Source organism: Tyto alba, unplaced genomic scaffold (genome assembly GCF_018691265.1).
Source record: "Tyto alba isolate M040663 unplaced genomic scaffold, T.alba_DEE_v4.0 Super-Scaffold_1000006, whole genome shotgun sequence".
NCBI classification, from domain to species: Eukaryota; Metazoa; Chordata; class Aves; order Strigiformes; family Tytonidae; genus Tyto; species Tyto alba.
In genome coordinates this window covers 24,846,940-24,869,529 of record NW_024881272.1, presented here as the reverse complement: position 1 = coordinate 24,869,529, position 22,590 = coordinate 24,846,940, and the positions used below count along the sequence as shown (strand labels likewise).

Below are 22,590 nucleotides of genomic sequence, written 5' to 3'. Positions count from 1 at the left end.
AAAGGACGTGAAGGATTAAAACTAAACAGTTTGGCAGGGTTTTGGCAGGGGATGCCAAAATAGACCCAAATTTTGTCTCAGGTATGACTGACGGGTAAGTAGGTACAGAAGGAGCTATCAGTTACCCTCTGTGTAGATGATCCAGAGCTTGACCGAGACCTTAAAGATAGGACCTGTCTGTTCCCTGCTGGTAGTCTGTTCTTGCTGCAGAAATAATGTTTCCCATCAGTGCTTCTGAGGAGAGAATACAATTAGCCTTATGTATATTCCAAGTGATTAGCATTGTGTTCCATAATATATAAACTGGTATTTGATTTTATTCGTAATATTGGGTATTATCCTCTTGAGAAGACGCCATCCCACCTCCAGTTCTGCTTCTTCCTCCTTGCTTAAAGGGTAGCGAGCAAGAGAGGAAGAGTTTCTGTTTTCCCACCTCTCCTGTGGTTTGATTAAGTAATTTTCTGTTGTATCAGATTCAGCAGTAATACATCTGTCAATGTTAGAACAGTATACAGAAGTTCAAATGAAATTGCTGGCCTTACCTTACAGTGTTCCTTTAAGTGAAAAAAAGCATAGCAGTGTTGAGTACTGTTTAGAGACCAATTGTATGGGCAGAATATGCTATATATGCTAGAAATTTGAGCTATTTCCAAGCATGGGGAAAATGATTTTATAAAGCAAACAAATGAAAACCCCCAGACCTCACCACAGAACCTTGTTCAGTCTATCAGGACTGAAAAGACTGCCGAATACCTTTCTGAAATGGAGGATGAAAAATCTTGTCTTTGCAAAAGCAGCAATTTTCTCTGGATGTGGAGTTAGTACTGTGGACAGTCAGACCTTTGAGAAGCACTTGCTAACCACTTGCTCTTGCATATCAGACCTGAAAATCCAGGAAGCATGCAGGGCACAGTGCCCCAAAAACTTACCACCCTCTTTTCTGAGGTTTCCCTAGCTCAAGAGGAGCGATCAGAACAAGGGAAAGGCAAAGAACAAGGAACAAGGTCCTATGATAGATTCTACTTTTACTTCAGGGTTGAGGAAAAAGGACTTGAAAATTTGGCACAGAACTGTGTGAATTACAGAAATGGGCAGAAAATTAAGAGGTAGCTAGCAGAGTTAATGAGGAGGCAAATACTCTTTAAGACCACACTCCATTGGAGCTCCTGCTCACCTTCTACCTCTATTCATTCCCTCTTGGCAGACCTTGAAGCTTCTGTGTTACTGGAAAGCTGATTTCTGAGGAAGTTCTGTTGAGAGCATCTCTCTGTCTGTAGGAGTTAAGTTCCTTCAAATTTTTTCCCATTCTCTGCAAACCTGAAATTACTCTACCACAACACCCAAGATTCCTAACTCACCTCCCAGGGGAAGTGTACCGATTTAGCTGCTGTGTATAGAATCAAAGCTTTTAAATTGTCCTTTTTTTTTTTTTTCTTAATTTAAACTTACATTGTTAGAACAAATCTTCAAGTCTAGGAAAGCATTTTTAAAATCTTTGTTCCTCAACCAAAGCATTACTGCTAATGAAACTAATGTATAACTAAAATAAATGTTTTAAAAGTCTGTATATAGACATTGACCTGTCCAATTTAGTTTGTTCATTCAAATTGGCTGGGTATGCAAAAGCTGCATAAAATTAAAAATTAATGAAAGCACACAATAGACACAAGAAACCTGACAAGTAACAATAAACCTCATCAACTTAACATGCAATCATCCTGCTTAAAACCAATAAGCATGCCAAACAGGCAAGACAGGTTGTGTGCGGAAGGATTCTATATTATCTTGTTATAATGCACTAAAGCTGTAGTTGGACCAGTTTTATTTTAAAGCCAGTATTGCCACTGAAAGGAGGAGTCCCATGTTTATGAACTTGCTGTTGGTTTCTGCTCTCAGTGCTGGTTTCTATATCCTTCTCTACCTCCTTTCTCTGATTCTTCTTGCACTGGGATTACTAGGTGACTGTGGGTGAGGCATCTGATGAGCTTGTGTGCATGGGCAGCGGGGGAAGCAGGAGAAAAAGCATCTATGGGCTATTTTTCTATTTACTCAGTCCCTCAATGTTTACCACATTTAACCGTGATCTTTCCAGTGCTACCCTATACTTGAAACTAGGACGGGAATTGGCAGCTCCGAAGTGTTAGACCAGGCATACATCTGAAACAGGACACCCTTTCTTCCCAGTACATCCTGTGCTGAATTCATGGTGCTTTGTGTCTAGGTGAGAATGTTTAGCTGAAGTGTGTGCCTTGTTCTTGAAGATACAGTGTGCAAATACAACTTGAAAATGGGTATCGCTTGCTGCCTCGGACCTACCAGCGAGCCTCATCTCCAAAAAGCATCCCCAGCTTTCTTCTTGCATCTGCTTATCATGAGTTCAGCTGTTCTTTCTGTAACTCACACATCACGGCTAAAGAAGCCTTTTATTGGAAAAGATGAGCAGAATCTCCCAGAATAAAAGCAGGCAGGCTACTATTGTTTAAAATACAGGTAGTTTGTATGTACCTACATCATAAAGTAGATTTCTGATTTAAATTAGAAAACTGATGACAGTCTTAATTTCTTGCATCACAGACTTTTCTAAACTTTGTAATCTCCATAAACACGAATAAATTTGCCATGGTAGTAATTCAGTGCTTTGAGAAGTACACATTTTCTGTTTGAGATGCAGCTACTGATATCGGAAGGAAATACTGGGAACACGGTTCCTATGACTGTTACTGATATGCATGTGGGAACGCTCAATGGCAAGAAAATTCTAAGGTTTGGCAAATCTTGCACTATCCTGACAACTCCTTTCTCACAGTAGCACACATTTACATAACATTGGTCTGTTTGCTGATAACAAGGAGGCTAGTATGAGAGTATCAAGTTAGAAATAACCACAGTCATGCATTTCTGACTGGAGAAGGTAGCTTGGAATGGTGATCTGGTTCTGCACAGTCGATAGGGAAATCCTCTGGTTTGTGGTTTTGGTTCAGAAGTAAGCATCGTACACCTCTGAAGTCTGCCCTGTAGCTGTAACCAGCAGGTCCCTTATAACATGTTCTGTGGAACAATAACACCAACCACTGCAGTGGGAAAAGAGGAGGGATATGGGTGGAACGAAGGTGAATTTCATAGGTCTTGGAGTAGGAAACTTTCCCTGGACAAATGAGTGGCTTCCTTCACTTGTACTAAGCAGCTGATACATTTTTTTTGTTTGTTTTTCAACTTTTCAAGCTTTCCGTCATCACCAGGTGCAAGAGAAGAGCGAAATACCCTTTCACATTTGGATAGTATGCCTATAGAAAGTCATCTGTGTGATAAAGACTACAGAAATCAGAGTATAGAACAAGTAATTTGACATGAAGGATCTATAAGTTGTACTACATTACTGGTTTTTCAGTCTTGCATTTCATATCCTTACCATTTTTTGCTTGTATCCTATAGGTAAGGCACAGAACTTCAGACCAGGTAATGGCTTTGAAGATGAACACACTGAACAGCAACAGAGCAAACATGCTGAAAGAGGTTCAACTTATGAATAGACTCTCACATCCAAACATCTTAAGGTATACTGGCTTTTTTCTGAATCATATACAGATAGGTTATCTTTAGTAGAGCTCTCATATTTCCAATTTTTATTTGTTTATTTTTTGTTATACCTGTAACTGTTGTGAATGTGTTAGGATCAGCTTTTAGCTTCATAGAAGAAGGGGAGGAGGAAGGAAGAAAAGACTCGAGCAAACTGAAAATCCACATGATTTTGTTATCTGGCATTTACTAGTAACGAGTAATTTATTTCAGAGAAAAACAAGTTTTCATATTAAACTGTTCGAATGAATCAGTAAAATGATATGAAGAGTGTAATTTAGTTTCTCTTCATGAATTTAAATCACTGCAAATTTAACACCATTCAAATAACCTATGGTTACTAATCTTGCAGATTAACAATGTAAAGTGCCATACCTTCCTCATATTTTTAGGTCTGCTTTCCCGATTTTAGCATTTCCTTATTGTAGTATTGCAAGGTGGGGTAAGAGGGACTGAAGAAAAGAAACTAGAGTTGACCTAATCTGATTTATCTGCTCTTGAAAGGAAAAAGGTAGTTGTTGTTTTGCAATAGATTACTGGATGCAAATCCAAAATGTTTCAATGTGTGTCTTGTTATGCCTTGAATATTTTCAGTTTTGGTTACTTTTTTATGATAATATGACAAGCAATTAACATAATTAGCTGAAGCCATAACATTAAGGAGTTTAAAGGTGTGGTGACAGTGCACCAAATAACCGGTTCTCCTAAACTGCTGTTGCACAGCTGGGATCCATCTTCATAGTCTTAGGCAGTATAGCTCTCTGAAAAGTTTTGGAGACACTGAACTTCAAATAACTTAGTTTCTGCTTTTTCACTGGACTATTAAATAGTACAGACATAGTACTGTTTCCTAAAATCATTCATAACCAGCTTTTCTGATCCTTGAAATCCTGGCTCAATCTTCATCAAATGATGTGTAACAATATTGATCTTGTTCATTTCCTTCAGTGTTTATGAGGAGACATATCAGAAGCATTTCGACTATCTGTAGGGAGCATTCCATGAATTCATGCCTATTTTCTATTGTTTTTTCTTTTTTTTTTTTTTGTGAACTTAGAGCATTTTTACTCATAGTAAATTGTATTGGTTTTATCACAGTATATTCAAATGTTGTAGTAATCTGTCCCTAATTAGAATTCTTGGTCTGTTTTCTCTGTTCCAAGGTGAGGTGCATTTCTAACAACTCTTCTGGCTGTTCTGCTTGTTTTATCTGGCTTTTTAGGTTTCAGGATCATTAATTGTTTCTTATATCTATCCACTGCTTCCTTTTCCTCAGAATCCTTAGATAAGCAGTGTCTGATCCTGGGGACTGATACAGCTGCTTTCTTAGTAAGGTTTGTGGAAATAATTACTTCATAGGACTGGCATTGTCAGAATCATAAAGTCGGTATACTTCATCAGTTTTTATCGACTTCGTGTGGTTTGTAAATCTTATTTTAAAAAATATGTAGCTTTACAACTCTGTTCAAAAAAAGCATTTAATTTGGGCTGGAGTGAGGGAAAGGAAAAAAGGGGCAATTTGACAGGCAGGCAAAAAGCATTCAGTTGCAGCTTAATGTAACGCTGCTCCCCCTTGAATGAAGTTACACAGGCACTGCTGAGAACAAAAGTTATTGTGCTCTGTTCTGAGTAATTGCTGAAATTTAAATGTCTCACGATGTCTACGAGATCATATTGATGATATACCGGTCCCATTTGGCCTTAGAGTCTATGAATAATTTGAAGTCAGTGGTGTTGCACAGATGGTCCGAAGAAAGAACAGTACTATATTGATTTATGCATGAGGTAGAAAAGGAATTTCATTTGGTCTCCCAGTTATTACACAGGATTGATAGAGAAATATTATTTTTTTTTCTTTGTTCTCAACTAAGTAGTTATGAGTGAATACTTAAGAAATAAATGACTGAAATAAAAATGGTTTATCTTTGCATAATTTGTTTTGAAGAATAAACTATACTTGCTTTATGAATAGCTTCATTTGAGGCTTCTTCAGAGTTGGTTCTCTGGTAAAAAATACTGCCTTTTTCTTAGGTAAGTACCCTTGCTGCAGGGAGCAAGGACATTCCTACAGAAATTGCAAATGAGAAGACTGTATTTAGTTTTAGTTTATTCTTTTATTGAATAATAATACACAGAAAAACTAAAAAATAAAATCAATAAAAAAAATTATTTCTGTATCAGATAACTTGGTGGTTTAGTGTTAGGTATGTGTAATTTTATTTTTGGTTTAAAAATCACTTACTGCAGTGTTTCCAGTCCCTTTATATCTGGGAGAAGATTTTGACCTTTTTAAGCATTACCTGACTATGTGTCTATATATACACACACATGCTTGCAAATATCTGTATTTGTGTTTCAGAAACCTATAAGTCATTGGTGGGAAAACACTGTCTTGGGAAATAGGTCCTCAACTAATTTTTACATCAGAAACACATTAAAAATAGTATTCGATAATAATTTGCTTTTATAGTAAAGTGGTGAGAGGTGAAAACTGTGTTGTCAAGTAAGAGCAGCCGGAGTAGTATTGCTAAGAGGTCACTAGGAAAATGTCTACAACACCATATTCCTGCTAAAACATCATCTGAGATTATTTTTGGAAATTTTAAGCTTGTATTAGTATTTAAAGGGAATGATCCTTTTCTAAGAGGTTTTAAACATATAATTTCACCTTTCCAGGGACTTTGAGCTACCTCAGTTTGCTGTTAAATGTTATTTTCCTCACTTAATTTCTGTCCTTTGAAGTTCTTCATTTATATTACTGAGTAAGCTGTTTTGTCACTAGCATCAAGTTTTTTATTTACTGATTAGTCACTGGATCCTCCTCCACATGCCTTAAAGGTGTACTCTGATTTTATGGAATATATAGATCTGAGCTGCTTCATCTTCTGTAAGCTGTAGGACTACCTACTGTTAACTTATTCTGTAAACAAGTTACTTTTCTTAGTGCTTATTTGTTGTTTACCAGTAAGGATACTAGTGGATTCTTAGGCTGAAATGCTGAGATCATGTTGTGCAGTGGTTAACTGTAGCAGGTAGAGGACTGTGAGGTGCTCTGATATCAAATGGTTTGTAAAATTATGAAACTGGATAGACACTGGTTTTATGGCATCCAAAATCTGCTCTCAACCTATTTCAACAAGTGCAGTTCAGTCAGTTGATGTTTCAGAAAGTGAATGTCAGTTTCAGCAATGATGCTGAATATTTTAGTAGACTAAAATCTTCCTTCATCTGTGTGTGTGGTTATGTTTTTGAACATCCTGATGCTTTGGTACCTAAAATTTGTAACTGAACCGGTGTTCCTAGAGCTCTTCCCTGGTTTATATGAAGTGATACAGAAGAGAGGAGTCCACTTCCTAGTAGTGTATTTGGTAGCCAAAGATCATTCTTACCCTTTGGGTGATTAAAAAACTCATTCCTTTTCCAGTGCTCCAAAATACATAGTAATTTCTTACAAGCTATCAATTCCAGTGTGTGCACAGTTAACATCAAGATGTTATTGCAAAGATTTTTGTATTTTTGTCATTGATTGCACTGATGTGAATAATAAATACTGCTGACTCTCTGAAACTGCTTTTGCTTCTGTGCTGTCCATATCAATTTATTTTCACAGTTACAGATGCCTTTCGAAGTTTTTATCCGAGCTTGCAATCACCATTCTGGAGTGTGAGTTTGTCAGTAGTTGCAGACTTTCTTCCATTCCTTAGCTTGGTAGAGATTTCCTAGAGGCAGGTCTGTGTTTTTACCTTAATGACACTTTTGTACTACTTTAGGATATGGAGTTGTGTCGAGGTGTTTCAGTTTATCAGCTTCTAATATTTAGTGAAGTATCAGTCTGATTATTCAGGCTTTAAAACTAACTTGTGTTTCTGGGCATGGAGTGAAAGGCTAACTTGAAATATCCCCATTCACTTCAGTGTTTTTGTGCTCAAATTCTGCTCTTGGCCAGCTATGTAGATCCATCTTGATCAGAAGACTGACATAAATGAAGAGCTTAGTCTTCACTTATGAAGTCCTCAGTAAGTGTAGCATCATAAAGATTCTAGTGGTCAAATATATACATATATAAAAAAATTTTTCTAATGTGTTTTTCATCAAGAAAATGAGAAACTGCCCTCTATTGGAGAGATTATTTTAGCAAAAATGGTACCTCTTTGTCAGTCTGTTAAGGATATTTTGGAGTAGAAGACTCCAGCTCTTGCAGCTATGTTGTCATGATGGTAAAAAGCCTTTAGAGGTTTTTTGTTTGTCTCCTTCCCTCTTGCTTCCTATTTCAATTAGCAGGTGTGATTCCAGAGGCAGAGTTAACTGTAGTAACTTTTTGTTCAGTCACTGTCTGATGATGGTAAGAAACTACGTATGAAAGAGCTTCTTTTTGTTTTGTTTTGCTTATTTTCCCCGGGGGCCAATTTAGGGACATTTTAGGAGTGGACAGGGCAAAAGCAGACTAATGGTTTTCATGGAGTGTTCTGCTCTGTTTCTACCATCAACCTCCTCTCCTATCGCCACCTCACTCCTCCATGCAAGCTAAACATGGAGAACTAAAATGCTTTTCTACCTCTGATACACACTTCTCCTTGCTTTGGGTGTGGGATGTGCTGGCTTTATCACATCTTCTCTCAAAACAGATGGTGAGAACAGGAGTGGAAAAGTGAGCTGGAGTTTGGGTTTTCACCATGTGATGTTTACTATAGCCACTTTAATACAGCCTGGCTGATACATGGCAAGACTGTAATTGCTGGTGTTGGGGAAAACAGAGGTTTGGGGCATTTCTTCACTTTCTTATTAGCTTGTGTCCCATTTAGAGCACAGTTCTGTTTGAGGCGTGGGTTAGGTCTCGTACCAGTGTAACGAAAGGTCTAGTGTATGCCTGTAAATGTTTTTTTTTTTTTTTTTTACTGCTTTCCTGCTTCTCTGAATGCTGATGTGCTGCTGTAGTCATGAGTTTTTACCAAAATCAGAGTAAGAAAATAGGGCTGGAAAGGACTCAAGAAATCTCCATCCTTGTGTCCTAGGCTGGGAGCCTTAGGGTTGCAGCCTGAGACACCTGATACCTTTTCATTCTGGTAATGTCTTACAGGTGTGTTTTTCCCATTTTCACAAACGTGTGCTAACACAGATCCTGCATCTTCTGCACGCTCTCTTAGATTAGTGTATCTTCAATTTTGAGATAGAATTTCAGTCTTTAATATCACTACTGTTTGCATGAAAAAGTATTTCTTTATTTGATCTGTACCTTGGGGACTTCATTTAAAACATTCTGTACACAGAAAGCCTTAGCTCATGTCTTAAGTGCTCTCATGGGAGCGCTTGGAGGTATTGCTGCGTGTTTGGCAGTGAGCGTGCAGGCAGATTGACTCATTGATTAAATCCACGTTCTTGTGTGTGCACACACAAAAATAAGCAAGTGGTGTGTGTATTACATGAACTTCTTTCAAGGAGAATTTTATTTCATGTCCTTTCAGACAAATCTAGCACCCTAGGAACACAATACCAGGGTGGTTTTGTGTGAGGTTTTCTCCTTTCAAACCTTCTTTTTGTGAAATTACTTGTGATGGACTTGGTTACAATAGGCAGAAGGATGGCTTTTGTCTTTTAACATCCTCTGTCCTGTATTTAACAGTGCTTTAACAGAAAAGAAAAATACTTTTACTCCTCTCTGTGTAATGTGGTTATCAAAAAGGAGTATTTTACAAATGCTGTGTACGAGACAGCAGAAGAGAGCCTGTATGTGTTGTGTATAATATGTTACAAAAAGGATAGATTAAATGCTTTGTGTCTGTCAGGAATCAAAATGCAAGTGTAGAAAACATAAAATACATTTTTCATCTTCTAGTATGGTGCCAAAAACATTAAGGAGGATCTTAATGCAGTGTTCTTACTCACTCTCTTCCTTCTCTGACAGTCAGTGCAATGAAATAAGCATGTGTCTTTTGACCTTGTTTCTCTTTGTGTTACTGAGCTCATATGAGAGACTTTTGCATTATTGTGTTTGGTTTGTTTTTTATGTTTAATGTTATCGTCAAACTGCAGAATTTTTTCATACAAGCAGTAGATTTCAGAGGGCATCAATTCATTATGGTGGACTGTAGCTGCCCCAGGTTTATCCACAGAACAGGAACATGTCCCAGTGAAATTCTTTTAATGGGAAGCATGTGTTCAGTGTCTGGATGTCCACAGTGGCTGCATAATCTGGATATTAATTTTGCTTGATTTACCAAGGAGGCAAAGATTGCAAGCTGAGGCTACAGCTGTTAGTCTCCCCTTTTCTGTCCAGAATTTTCTTCCTACAAGTCAGACTGACCTGAAGGCAATTTAGATAACTGCAGTAATGGACTAGGAAATATCCAGAGTATCTTCTCTTGGTCTTCCCTAGGAGGGGCAGGTATTCCAGACTGATTGGGGAATAACCTGGTTTATGGAAAGAGACTTCCAATATCAGAAGATTGCTGACATTTGTTAGAAAGCATTTTGTGGTGGAAATGTGCTGTGCTGTATTTAGTAGGGTGGACTCAAATAGCATCTTTTTGTATTTGCAACTTCTGGGGAAACTTTTCCAACCGCTAGTTAAGATTTTGGAAGTGCTTCAGCTATACTGATAAGGCCAGATACACACTGTCTTGAAAATAAACTTCCTTAAATCTGCAAATGGTCTCCTGTTTTGTGGATGACTGGTTCATTGACGCTTCTTCCAACTAGAAATGCTTATAGGAAGTATAACCTTTGGCTGACAAGACAATCTATTGAAGTTCACCTACAAGCGCATTTTGGCTCTGGAGACAGTGCGTCTAGCCAACAAGAATAATCTCAGCTGTACTGGACCAGCATGTCCGCTTCCTATCCACAGAACTTGGAATCTCATCTGGGGCAATCTCAGAAATTGAAATCTTATGTTAAGTCTTGTTTGGTAATTGTATTTCCTGGTAGCAGTTGCATGTATTATCTTCTAATGAAAATGCCTTCCAACAGTGTTTTGCAGCAGCACTTGGCTTAACCAAGAGCTTATTATTGCTTGATACAGCAGCTAAGAAGAAGTTTTCCAGGAATTTGGATCACTAGAGGTCTTTTCTGTCAATCTATTTTCCAGAGTCTGAAAACTGAGATTCCTGACACAGTTTAAATGGTTTCAGTATGTTGCTTGTAAACTCATTAATTCTGTCTTTATCAGTGTATCTGGTTTCTCTTTTCCTGGGTAATAACTTCTAAATATGTGAGGTTTATAAATGTATCTTTATGCCCAGCTTTTTTCCATGAGATCATGATATTGAGCTTTGTTTTAATTTCTGATTTAAGTTAGAAATGTATGTCTGTTTCCCAGTAGAAACCATAAACGTTTAAGAATTTTTGAATTCTTACTCTTGGTAACTTGAGCCAGTGTGTCTTTTCTGCTTTAAGTGTAGGTTCACAAAAGTAATGAATATGTTTCCATTGAGACTTTCCTTGGCCAAAACAGGTTGGCAGAAAAAGTTAATTTCTACCAGTCTTGGGGTGACAGTGATGTTTTTCCTTTTTGGTAAAGATGAGACAAGAAATTTAATTTTGCAAAAGTTTTGGTTAATTCTTAATTACTTTAATATTTTAGAATTAATTCAAATAATTAATTTGAAAGTAATGTAATACACCTTGACAAAGGTGTAGTTGATATATTCAAGAGCTGAAAACATTATTATTCTTAATTACTTAGCCTCATTTTTTGTTGAATGAAAATACTGCAGTACTGGGTTAACCTTGTGTGATTAGCATGTTTTATAAAAGAGAAAATAATACTTTCAGAAATTGTCTGTTGGTGGAACTGATATCTTGGATTTTTTTTTTCCATTTGTACTTGTGAATAAAGCTGTTAACACTACCCCTGATGGCTCTGGAGACCTTCAGAATGCATTAAGGAAGAAGCAGATTTCTACTCTGGAGAAGTCTAGATTTCTTAGTCTCAGGAAGCTTAATTTGTCAACTTGTTTACAAAATTGTTCATGTGCAGTTGCTGTATGAAGTGAAACTCAGAAACAACAATGTTTTGAGTAGATGATACATCTAAAAAGAACTCTTCTTCCCTTTCCCCTGAATACTTGGTCATGCCCTATTGTTCTCATTAAACATGAGGAATTGGATTTTCACTGTCTTATTCAAATAAAAGTTTGCATATTTGATTCAGGGAATATTATTTGAAGTGAGAGCAGGCAGTTTATGTTCAAGTACAAGTCCTGCTTCTTTGGTTATAAAAACAGATTTCCACAGCTCAGTTTATGCAAAGGATTTTACCTATATTATTTTTCTTTGTCTGCTTGTAATTTGAGTCAGCTGTTAGACAAGAGAACAGTGAGAATCATTCATTTCTTCAAAAGCAGCTTAGCTGAACGAGTACTACATGTGTCTTGCATCATTTTGTTTTTAAATTTGGAAGTGTTTGAGGATACAAAAGGTCCTTTTCCTTCAAATTGTTCTCCACAGGATTCCCCTGTTGTGTTTAATGAAACCATGCATTTTTACCCCTTGCTTGCAAAGTAGTAATTTCTGAACATTGTGGAAGTGACAAACAGTGTGGTTTTCCTTGTTGATACCAAAACTCTAAATGATAAAACTGAACATTAGTTAATCTAAAAATAACCAATTTTTGACTGTTCAGGGAGGGCTTTAAAGTACATACAATTTAAGTTTTACTGAACTTTCTCATGGGAGATGTTTTCCATTAATACGAATTTTCATTTTGTCACTTCTAAGTTCAGTGTGTATGGTGGTAAAAATGTGCTTTCTGCTGTGCCTCGTGTTAAATGTATGGCACATTTGCTATGCTTTCTAGAAAAATTAAGGGTGACAGAGATTACTATTAACAGCAGGAATCTGAACCTTGTGCAGTGTAGGTAACTTTTGTGGAATGTGTGTATACTGGATAGTATTGAAACTTGCTTTGATCCAAGTGTTGGAAACAGGGGTTTGGGGAGGGGAAGTATACTGCACATATGTGCCCTCATATTCCTGAGTGGTTAGGAATGGGATAGGAAGAAACATCTTTATGCTTACACAGCAAAATGCAAAGGGAAGTAATTTTCTATTTATGCAGACCAACAGTGGATTACTTGGCTTAAACTTCCTTAAAACATAACTCTGAGACTGTTCCTTTCTGTATAAATCATTATATGCTGGCCTTCACTTATAGTCAAATCAATAACTTTCCATCTTGAGTTTGAGCTGTCCCCTGTGCTCTCTTGGAACTGCTAATCCAAATTATATTGTAGTGTAGACATGTGATTTTGTTTTGTGTTGAGATGTTTAAATAATCAACCTTGAGGTATGCAGTATTGGTGAGGCTGGATTTTTTTTTTTCCTTCTTTCTTGGCATATCCAGTACTTCTTACTATCTTAGTTTCTTTAAAGAAAAAAAAAAAAGAGGGGGGGAAAAAAGCCCAAACCACTTTTCTTTTCTTGTTTCTTGTAGGTTTATGGGTGTCTGTGTGCATCAAGGACAGCTGCACGCACTTACTGAGGTAAGACTATTTCATGATATATGTACTCAATATGAAACAGTTCTCAGGCCAGATTCAGGGCAACTGCTGTTCACCTTGAGTAATAGTTTATTTTATGGTGACTAGTGAGTTAATCATGTGCTACTTGCTATACAGTGGAAAGGCTGCAGAATCAGGCCTCAGAACTGTACTTCGCTCATAGCCCTTGTATGTCTTTTCTCATCAGATGTGCTTATTAAGATGAAAAAAAAAATCACAGTAGGAACATAAAATTTCACTGATAATATTCTAAATGAGAGATGTGGATTACCCTTGAGCTGCTGCTAAATATTATTTGTTTGCGTGACATTGCATTGTATTTAAGTCTTATTTATAATCTGGTTGTGTGTACAGATCACAGGTGAATCGGGGAGGTTTCAGCTGGGTAATATTAGTGTTTTCAGTCCCCACCACTTCTTTATTTTGGAATAAGAATTCTCAAGTATTCTCCTATTAGGAATAGCATTACCTGTTTTGATTCAAAATCAATAAAATATTTTTTCTGCTGTTTGAGTACAGATTGAGGGGAAACTCATGTTTTGTAAAGTTAATGTTTCTTCTTTGCTTTTATTTTGTAGGAACAGCTCAATTAAAAGTCTAACCCTTTCCCACCCCTCAAAGACAAATATGTTATTAATTAGCAATTAAAATAGGTTCCTGGTATGCTTGCCAAGAGCTACTGTAAAATGAGAAGATTGGATAGCTGCATGCCAATTACTGAGATGTGTGGCCACAACTTTCATATGCAACTCCAAGGCAAAGATGCACATATGTGGGCAGTGAATTTCTTTACCTTTGGGGGTGATAATTCTACAATTCTACTTCTAGCTACTATTGCGGTGATACACACTAGTTCACAGTAGCTGTATCTATAGTGTAAGAGCAAAGGTAAGGACACTTCCAGAAATTTCAAGATACAGCACATGTGAGGGGTCCTTGGATATGAGAGGGACAATTATTTGATCTTACCTTTCTTTGCTTCTTTTTTTTTTTTTTTTTCCCTCCTCCTGTGCTCAGTTAGAGGAAATGTTTCTAAGATTTGACATTTGATGGCTGATAAAGTCCTTCAGACAGGGTTTGCTAACATTATTGCCAGTTTCTTTTGGGCCTCTGAGTTAAAACAGGGAGGTTTCAGGTCCTTCTACTCACTAAAGATGTCCTAGAAGAGATGGAGCTTCATAACACTTCATTGTTCTAAATCTTGGCAGATGTTCCTCAGTGGGTTTTTTGGAACTTCTTTGTTTGTTTGTTTTTACACTCTCTGTCATTCCAGCAGCTTGACATTTAATGTCCCTCCCTACCCAGAAAGCCAAGAAAATGAAACCAGCACAGATGCTTCCTCATGGATACCTAACTTCATTGCTGCTTGCTTTGTTCAGCTATTTTTGAGTTCTTGGCAAGCAAATAAATCTAAGGCAGACTTAAAAGAATAACTTTTTATAGTTGTAATTCAAAATAACAGAAGTGATTCCTGAAACATTTTGAGACCAAAGAGAAAAAGTTTTAGACTGAAGAAAGTTGATGCGAAATTTTGAGAAACAGAATAGCTTTGGTGACATATAAAAGTACATGTAGTGATCACTGCTTTTCTTATGTGGACAGAGGTGAACATTTAATGCTTTCAGTAGGAAAAACATGACTGAAGGCCCTCATAAGTTGATGTTGTAGAGAATACACACAGAGTTTTGTCCAATACAGTAGTTGTTCTCTGGTTTTACAGAGTTTTTAAAGGTTAAGAGCTGTGTATATTCCAGATGGTGGGATTAGTTGTGTTTTCTGGTGACAGTAGTGGCATTTTTAATCTTGAAGTGTGTGTAGAGTCATAGTTGAGTTCTGAAGACTTCTGGAGGTTAGAGAAGGGGGCTGAAATGGCTAGCTGAAGGAATTATTAATAAGACTGACATGGTGAATCACCGGTTCAACTATAGCCTAGAAGGATAGACGAATCAGCTGCTCTCTCATGGCTTTTTTCAGCTTGTGGTCCAAAAAGGTGGTGTCCTTGTTTCTAGTGCTCACCATAAATTATACTAGCCTGGCGCTACTAGCACTCAGAAAATTTCTGTCGGGATTTTGTTTCTTTGGAGATGAAACTGTTGATTTAGAGGCCCATTGCTTAGTCGGTGTCTCAGTCATTGCAAGGAGAATCCTCTCTTGCACTAGCCTATGCTGGACCTGTTCTGTAAGGAGTTTAATTATCCCTTCTTGTGTTTTGAGAGTGCAGTTGTTGATACGCCTAAGTAGAAGGGATACAGCATTACTTAGAACTTATGTTTGAGGGCTTGATGGGAAATCATGTTTATTTGTTTGTAGATGTTTCCATGACAGAAGTTGAGAACTTGTTTAGTGAATGGATTTAGATGACTTGTGCTTAATAGCCTCCTGTGCCATTAACAGGCAGAGAAACAACCACAAATAATGTTAGAGGAGCCTTGAGGATTTTATAAGCTTGTTAAGGGGCTACATTAGTAATATACAGCACTTTGTTGTTGGAAGGCAGAGTCTGAAACGTTACAGATTTCTTGCATGTTTAAACACAGGGGAGGCTAAACAGTGGATCACGCAGAGCAGGTTTTTGCTTGAGGAAGGCGTTGATCTTATGTAGGCCTTGGGTTTTTCCCCTTTGGCAGCATTTCACATTGTTTTAATTGTCCTCTCTCAAGTGGCTTTTGTTTTTAAAAATGTTGGGCAAGAAGCAGTTTCTGTTTGGTTTTGGTTTGTTCTGTTCAAAATAAGAATGGAATTGTTTAATTACAGACTGCACGAGGACTTTGGCCTTGTTCTAAATCCACAGTCTTATCAGTTTTGAAAATCTAGTATTGTTTTGAAAGTTCTACTCAAGCCAGATGCTATGGCATATGCCTCTTCTGAAGTACTTCAGTATCTATCCTTATAGTCACAGAATGGTTTAGACTGGCAGGGACCTCTGTCTTTGCAAGCACGTAGTTAAGAAACATTTAAGGAAAGTGAAGTAGATGCTTTAATAGGTGTACCACTCAGATGACTCGGCAGACATTAAACTGCCTCACTAACTTTGAGCTGATGGGCATATATTTGCTGTGCTCATTTTCTGTAAGAACAGGAACTTGGTATTCCTTTTTCAGTATTCAGCTCTAATCTGTAGCTAGTGGTTTGTTTCTGTAGTTACAAGAATCTGCAGGGCTTCCTGCTGTACTTGTGTGCCTCTCCAGCCTAATTTCAGCCTCTTCTTCAAGCCTCTGTTTTCCAGCCACCTTCCTAATCTGACAACTCTCTATTCGCTTGCATTTCTTAATTTCCTGGCACACAGTGTCCTCAGACTTGGAGAAACTTGCATAGTAGTATGGGCTCTGGTGTCAGTTAGCATGAGATGTTGCTGAGTGTTCAGAGACCAGACCTGAGCCACTGCCAGGAGGTTAGCAGACAGCGTGCACTCCAGTGGACATGAAGCTGTGAGCCAGTTAGTGTGGAGCAGCTGTGGCTTAATAGCAATAGCGTACAATCTTATCCCATATGCATTTTCCATGGAATGGATGCATGAGTAAGCACCAATTTTAGATGGGAGGCAAACAAATTTTTGTGTTGCAGGTTCTATAGGCCTATGCTATTACACTGAGGCAGATAACAACATACGGTCTAGCGTATAAAAGCCACTTGATACCTTTTTGCGGATCTTAAATTATTTGTTGAACTCTGTTAAGCAGGTTTATCTGAATTTCTAAGAGAGAGGTCAGGCTAAAATCTTGTTATAATTAGATGTATATATATGCACAGAATGAGTCATACAGCTTGATAATTCCTTCTTGAAGGAAATGAAAACCCTGGCAGCTGTGTGAATAGAAGATGAGGAAGGGACAGTTACTATATGCTGATTGGGGTATCTTGAAATTGCAGTGCTTCACAAACAATAGCTAATCGTTACAATTGAAGTTTTATGGCTACTAATTCATACTAGATGATAGTAAAAAAATCCACAAATGCTCTGCTACCACAATCTCTACTTGCTCAGTGCAGGATCTGACATGCTTTGGAGCTTTCCTCAGGCAGGGAGCAGGGCCGTGGCGGTGTGGTAGGAGCACATGATGTGTGATGGAGGGGGGGACAGTATTGTTTCAGCCAGCAGCTATGGCTGGCTGCCTGGCATGCCTCTCCTGTGGTCTTTCAGTCATTCTCCTTGCTGGTGTACTACCTAGTCAATCCTTCTGATTTCATCCCAAGTATCTGGTATGGTATTAGATGCTTCATGGGTCTAAGAGTATATTTGGGCAGCTTTGGTTTTAAGGTGTTGTATACGTGGCATTGGAAAAATGGTGAGATAACTGTAAGGGGAGAGCCAGCCATTGTGTGCACCTGGCTCCTCCAGTGCATCCCATCCAGTGAGTGCTCCTTATCAGCTGCCTCACGTACTGCACCTTACAGGTGCTGTGTGGAGGGTGGTGCATGAAAGTGCCTTGAAGTCTAAAATGTTTCGTGGGTGCTCAGAGTGTGTTGTCTGCAATTAATGCATGCAGGCGATATATAGTGTGGACAAAGGCGTTTAATGCAGCTGTATGTGTCAAAGAATACTGTAAGAAATATCTTGACTGATGCGTAACTTTTTTTTTTTAAGAGAATCCACAGACTTCTTTGAACTCGTGCACATTTTCAGTTCAATGAATTTTTTTATGGCTGTCATAAACCCCATGAAAAAATTTACTATGGAAATCCTTCCAGACATGTTAATTTTTATCTTGGGCAAGATAATTGCTATTAGACGATTTTAATGTGTTGCATTGTAATAGCTTACTGAATTTGACACTGCTGTTTTTGCCATCAGCTACAATTCATTGTTTTGAGACAAGAATGCTGTTATGTAGCAGTTTGGAAAAGACTTTTTTTTTTTTTCTTTTTTCTTCCTTGCACAGTGTATCCCTTTTGTACTCATAAAGCTCATCTTAATGAAAGAGCCTGTGGCTTTTGAAGAGAAAGGGGTTTTTTTTAAGTACATTCCTGTGATAACTGAAAACTTTCCTTCTCTGCTTCTCTTCCCAACAGCAATAATATAAATAAACTATATATGCAGTTAGTGGAGTTTGAGGCCATGGGAGACCTTTCTTTTTTAGTTTTTTTGTTTGGTGGTTTTTTTTTTTTTTTTTTTTTTTTTTAATTTTGGAGATAGCACAGTTTGGAAGAAAAAATATTAAAAAGTTAAAATTCTCAGAATTGTTACAATTGTACTGAATTGTTCTTTTACAAGGAAGGGAAAGTAAGTTTTTCAAGTAAGAACATCCTTCTGATTATACAACTTTCACAAGCAGAATCTACCATTTAAAAATATTTAGTTTTCCTTATTTCTTTCTTTCTCACCTCAGTTCTTAGGCACCTTTCCATGGAGAGCCTTTGACCTTGGAATGGAGAAAACTAGACAGACATCACTTAGGTCTCTTCTACTAAACCTTTATGCTGCAGCAAAAATTGTAGGCATACATTGCCTTGCAGATGGCAATTGCAGTTTTGAGAGTTTTAAAAAGCCCTGGAACACCGTTCCCTCCCTGCTCTCTCATACTGTTGGAATAACTTTACTCATGTAGCAATGCAAATATTTAGCTTGGCTTTGGTGATCACAGTAGCCTAGCCTGTCAACTCCAGAGAACTTAGTGTCTTTAGAACTGTAGTTCCTATTATCAGTCATTCTGCAAATATTCCATATGGCAAAGGAATTGTTCGCAGTTTGGGTATTACCTGTTTACCAGCTCAGGGTTAATTCCTGAATAATATGGCTCTGGTGGTTGTCCCTCAGAAAACATAATAGCTGCAGTGCTAAGTTGATCAGCCTGAGCTTGGAGACAACTGAAGAGAAGATGAAGTTGTGTTAAAGATGGCACCAAGTAGAAAATTAAAAGAAATGAAAGGACTCACAACTTTATCCTGTTAGAAAATGTCACTCATCTGCTGGATACTGCCATCCAATTTCTAGGAAAAAACCAATTCAGAGAATTATTAGGGAAGACCTTCGCTTCATGTAAGATTAAAGGCTTAGGTAATACCTAATGTGTACAGTCAAGCCATACTGATTAGAAGCTTCCAGATCAGTCTGTATTCCTTAATATCTTGTGCTTTTCATTATCTACCTTCGCTTATTGAAATCTTCCTTAGGCACTTTCTATAGTCTTTCAGACTAGTATTGAAAAAAGAAAACTCAGGAGGAGGAGCGAAAAAGCAGAGTGGGGAAGCTAGAGATATTTTGATCCTTTGCATGTCCTCAGATTTGGCCCCCAATTCTGGTCCAGTTTGGTCTCATTTGCATACACAAAGCATCTTCATTGAGTGTATTATAGGTCTCAGGCAGTATGTTGAGTTATTTATTTTATGGTCTTGTCGAACTGGGAAGTGATGTGACTTTCTGGAGGAATGAAGTGAGCAACTTTGCAGACTTTCTTGTGGATGTTTTTGTTGTCAGTTCTGAGAATAAACCTGTTAATTCTAAATGTCTTTGCTTTATGGGAATGAGTCTTGATACAGTAGCGTAAAAAAGATGAAATTTACTTTGAAGTAACTTTAAGAAAAGATTAGCAAGCTATGATGACAAAAGATATTTTTCAGATGACTTTCAGCAGCCAACAGCTGGCATTTTTAAATGCCTCCTGGCTGAGGGTGCTGCAGAAGGACTGGTTTAAACTTTGTAAGAACTCTAAGTATGTGTAAAATTCTGCAGATTAAATTGATCCTTATGATCTCTCAGCCAATGAATAGCATGACCTGTGGATTAATACTGTAATAAATCTCTATTTTCATGCTTTATTCTTTTTGTCCTTAGTTCAGATACTTTTTGTAGCATTCGTTAGAGCTACAGCTTCATTTTATATACTTCCCTGGGAATAATAAGAGGAGGAGTTTTTATTTCAGTGGTGCTGTACTGGTGCCAGTTCTGGAAAATCTAATGTGCAGAGGCAGTCTGGGCCTTTGCAGGTATAAAACCCAAGTACCAGAAGTGTAAGTTTAGACTTACAGAAAGTATGTCAGAGGGGTGAGGTCCTCTGTTAAACTGTGGTTACTTTGTACCTGTCCTGGTATGGACTTGGGTAATAGAATTGAATATATTTAGTTCCAGGAAGGTATGCTTTGATGATAAGAATGGTTATATGATACAAAACTAGAGTACCTACTGCTGTGATTTGCCTGCCCCTTTTGCTGCTTTTGTTGCAGGACTAGAAGTCCAGCCAGCACACATCTGTGTTACTTCCTCTATTAATTTGTTTTTTTGGGTTCATTAGCTTTTCCCTTACAGGAGTCATTAAGAGTAAGGCCTTGCATATACTTGCTTCAGGGTAAAGAGAAAACCATTCATCTGGACCCCAGGGATCTGACCTCTAGAGAAGAGTAATGGTAACCTTGTCTGATGCAGCAGTAGTTGTACTCCCCCTTAATGACTGAGGACCACGTGAGAAGTTTGCTGTATGATCTGAGGAGAAGAGTAAGGGTCATGGCAGCAAGAGTAGGATTTAAAACAGAGTGAGGAACAGCTCGGGTGTTAGGAAGACTAGTCTAGTCTGTAATGTAAAAGGTGAGAAATCATTCCATTTTGTTGGAACTGTTTTTTCCAGCATTGAAATAGAACGAAGGCATCACATAAGATGTCTGTTAGGACTGTTCATTCTCTGCATAGTGCTTTATGTTTCTGTTATTGAGAAAAAGCACTTATTATCTCACCATAGAAAAATTGTTGCAAGCTAATAATTGTTTTGAAATATCTAGTTAATTCTATCATCCTTTTTTAAAATACGTATTGCTGTGGAGTCTTTACTTTGGTGAATAGAGTAAAGGTGAACCTACAAGATGCAAAAGTCTCTATTACTGTGTGCCTGCTTACTGGCACTTGTAAATATCAGCTCAATCATTCTGGGTTAAAAACACCAACCAACTGAATGTGTACTGAAAGAGAAGTCTATTGCCTGTGCTTTCTACTTCATTGTGCATGAACACCAGGGCTGTTAAGAACTGAAAGTATCACCTTAGTTGTCGCATACAGCAGCTATCTTGCTAAAAGGAAACAGCTGTAGGTAATAGAGACTTTTCTTAGAGCCAGAAAGGTAGAAGCTTCTGTTTATGTTCCAAGATGAAAGTGTTTATAACATGGCAAACCAAGTCTCTAGCAGTATCTTTTTGAAATTTTAAAGATCCCAAATCTTTAAAGTGATAAGCCTTGGGATGTGCTTCAGATTTCTTGTATCAAAGTATCATTTTTAGCTTTTGCTTATTGTGACATTAAAAACAAACAAACAAACAATCCTGAACCTATAAATTTGAATATTAGGTACATGTATGTGTACTTGTGCTTTTTCTTGTTCCTGTGTAGCTTGCAAAATGATTCCTAGTATATCTTTGATGGTTTTGAAATGCAGTTCTAATTTTTTTTTAATAAACTTGGTTCAGTGCAGACACTTCCCTTCACCTCTTGATTGTTCACAATAGATTTTTAAAAATGCTTGTCAACACTTGAGCCATATTTGGTCTTACTGTTGCACTCTTCATAGTATGTGGACTGCCAGCTTCAGTTTTGCTGTAACAGTTCACTTAAGTTTTCAGTTTAATTTATAAAAAGTGGCTGAATGCACTCTCAGCAAATGTAGATTGATGCTTAATGATCATTCTTATCCTTCCTCTGTGCTATACAAGGCATCATATTGTTTCATCTTCAAAGCGGTGTCCTTTCTACCCCTGGATTCATTCTTTTTAGAGGAGTACAGCATGTCTCCAAAGTGAGAGATCCTTATATGAAAGGCTTAATATATGACACTTCCCAGCTTGCAGAATTGAAGAGACCCATTCCTGTGCCATTGATTCTTGTCAAGAAGCATGGGTAGCTCTAAAAGCAACCATACACTGATGCAATATTAACTGGAGAGTGCTAGACTAATCATTTGCATTGGTTTGGGGGGAGGGGTGTCTGCCCTAACTATATTTTTTTGAAAGGGTGAATGAAAAAGGAAAAAAAAATATAAAATAATCCCATAGAAGGATGTGAGCACCATCATGCTGTTTTATCAGTTAGACATCTCATTTTAGATGAAATGATGCTGTAGGCACTTGTACTGAGTCTAGATGATTGGTTATTCCAACATCTGGAGAGTTGCAGACTCTGGTACCCGTCACTGTACCTTGTACATGAGATTTGAGTTAGGCTGATTAAATGTAGAAGTAAGCCTGACTCATCTGTATGCACCAGTGGATGCAAAATTAAATCTAAACATAGTACTTCTAATAAGTAAATTAGACTGTTGGAAGTAAGTAGAGTTTAAAAAGCTCATAGAAAGGGGAGAGTAGTGTTGGTATTTGGAAAATGTCACTGTTTAAACCTTATGCTATAACTTTAAGGCTTCATGAGTTATTTTGTAACACAAAACAGCAGTGTGTCTAAGACAGTGAAGTTATTTCACAGAAGTTGAGACAAAGTACATATTCTTTACTTTGTTTATATTATTTTCCTTGGGAACCAAATATTTTTGTGAATTAGTTAAAAGGAAAAAAGACTTCAGTCCCAAACACAGCTTGATGTGCTGCA

The 22,590-nt window shown here is 37.6% G+C and overlaps 1 protein-coding gene across 1 annotated transcript in view; it reads left to right on the top strand.

Annotated features, from left to right (window-relative positions):
• Positions 1-22,590, top strand: part of TESK2 (testis associated actin remodelling kinase 2) — an 84,182-nt gene that overhangs the window by 25,725 nt on the left and 35,867 nt on the right. The window contains exons 3-4 of the mRNA XM_042806394.1: positions 3,433-3,554; positions 13,007-13,055. Of these exons, the coding sequence (XP_042662328.1) occupies positions 3,433-3,554; positions 13,007-13,055 (171 nt within the window). The remainder of the gene's footprint in view (positions 1-3,432; positions 3,555-13,006; positions 13,056-22,590) is intronic.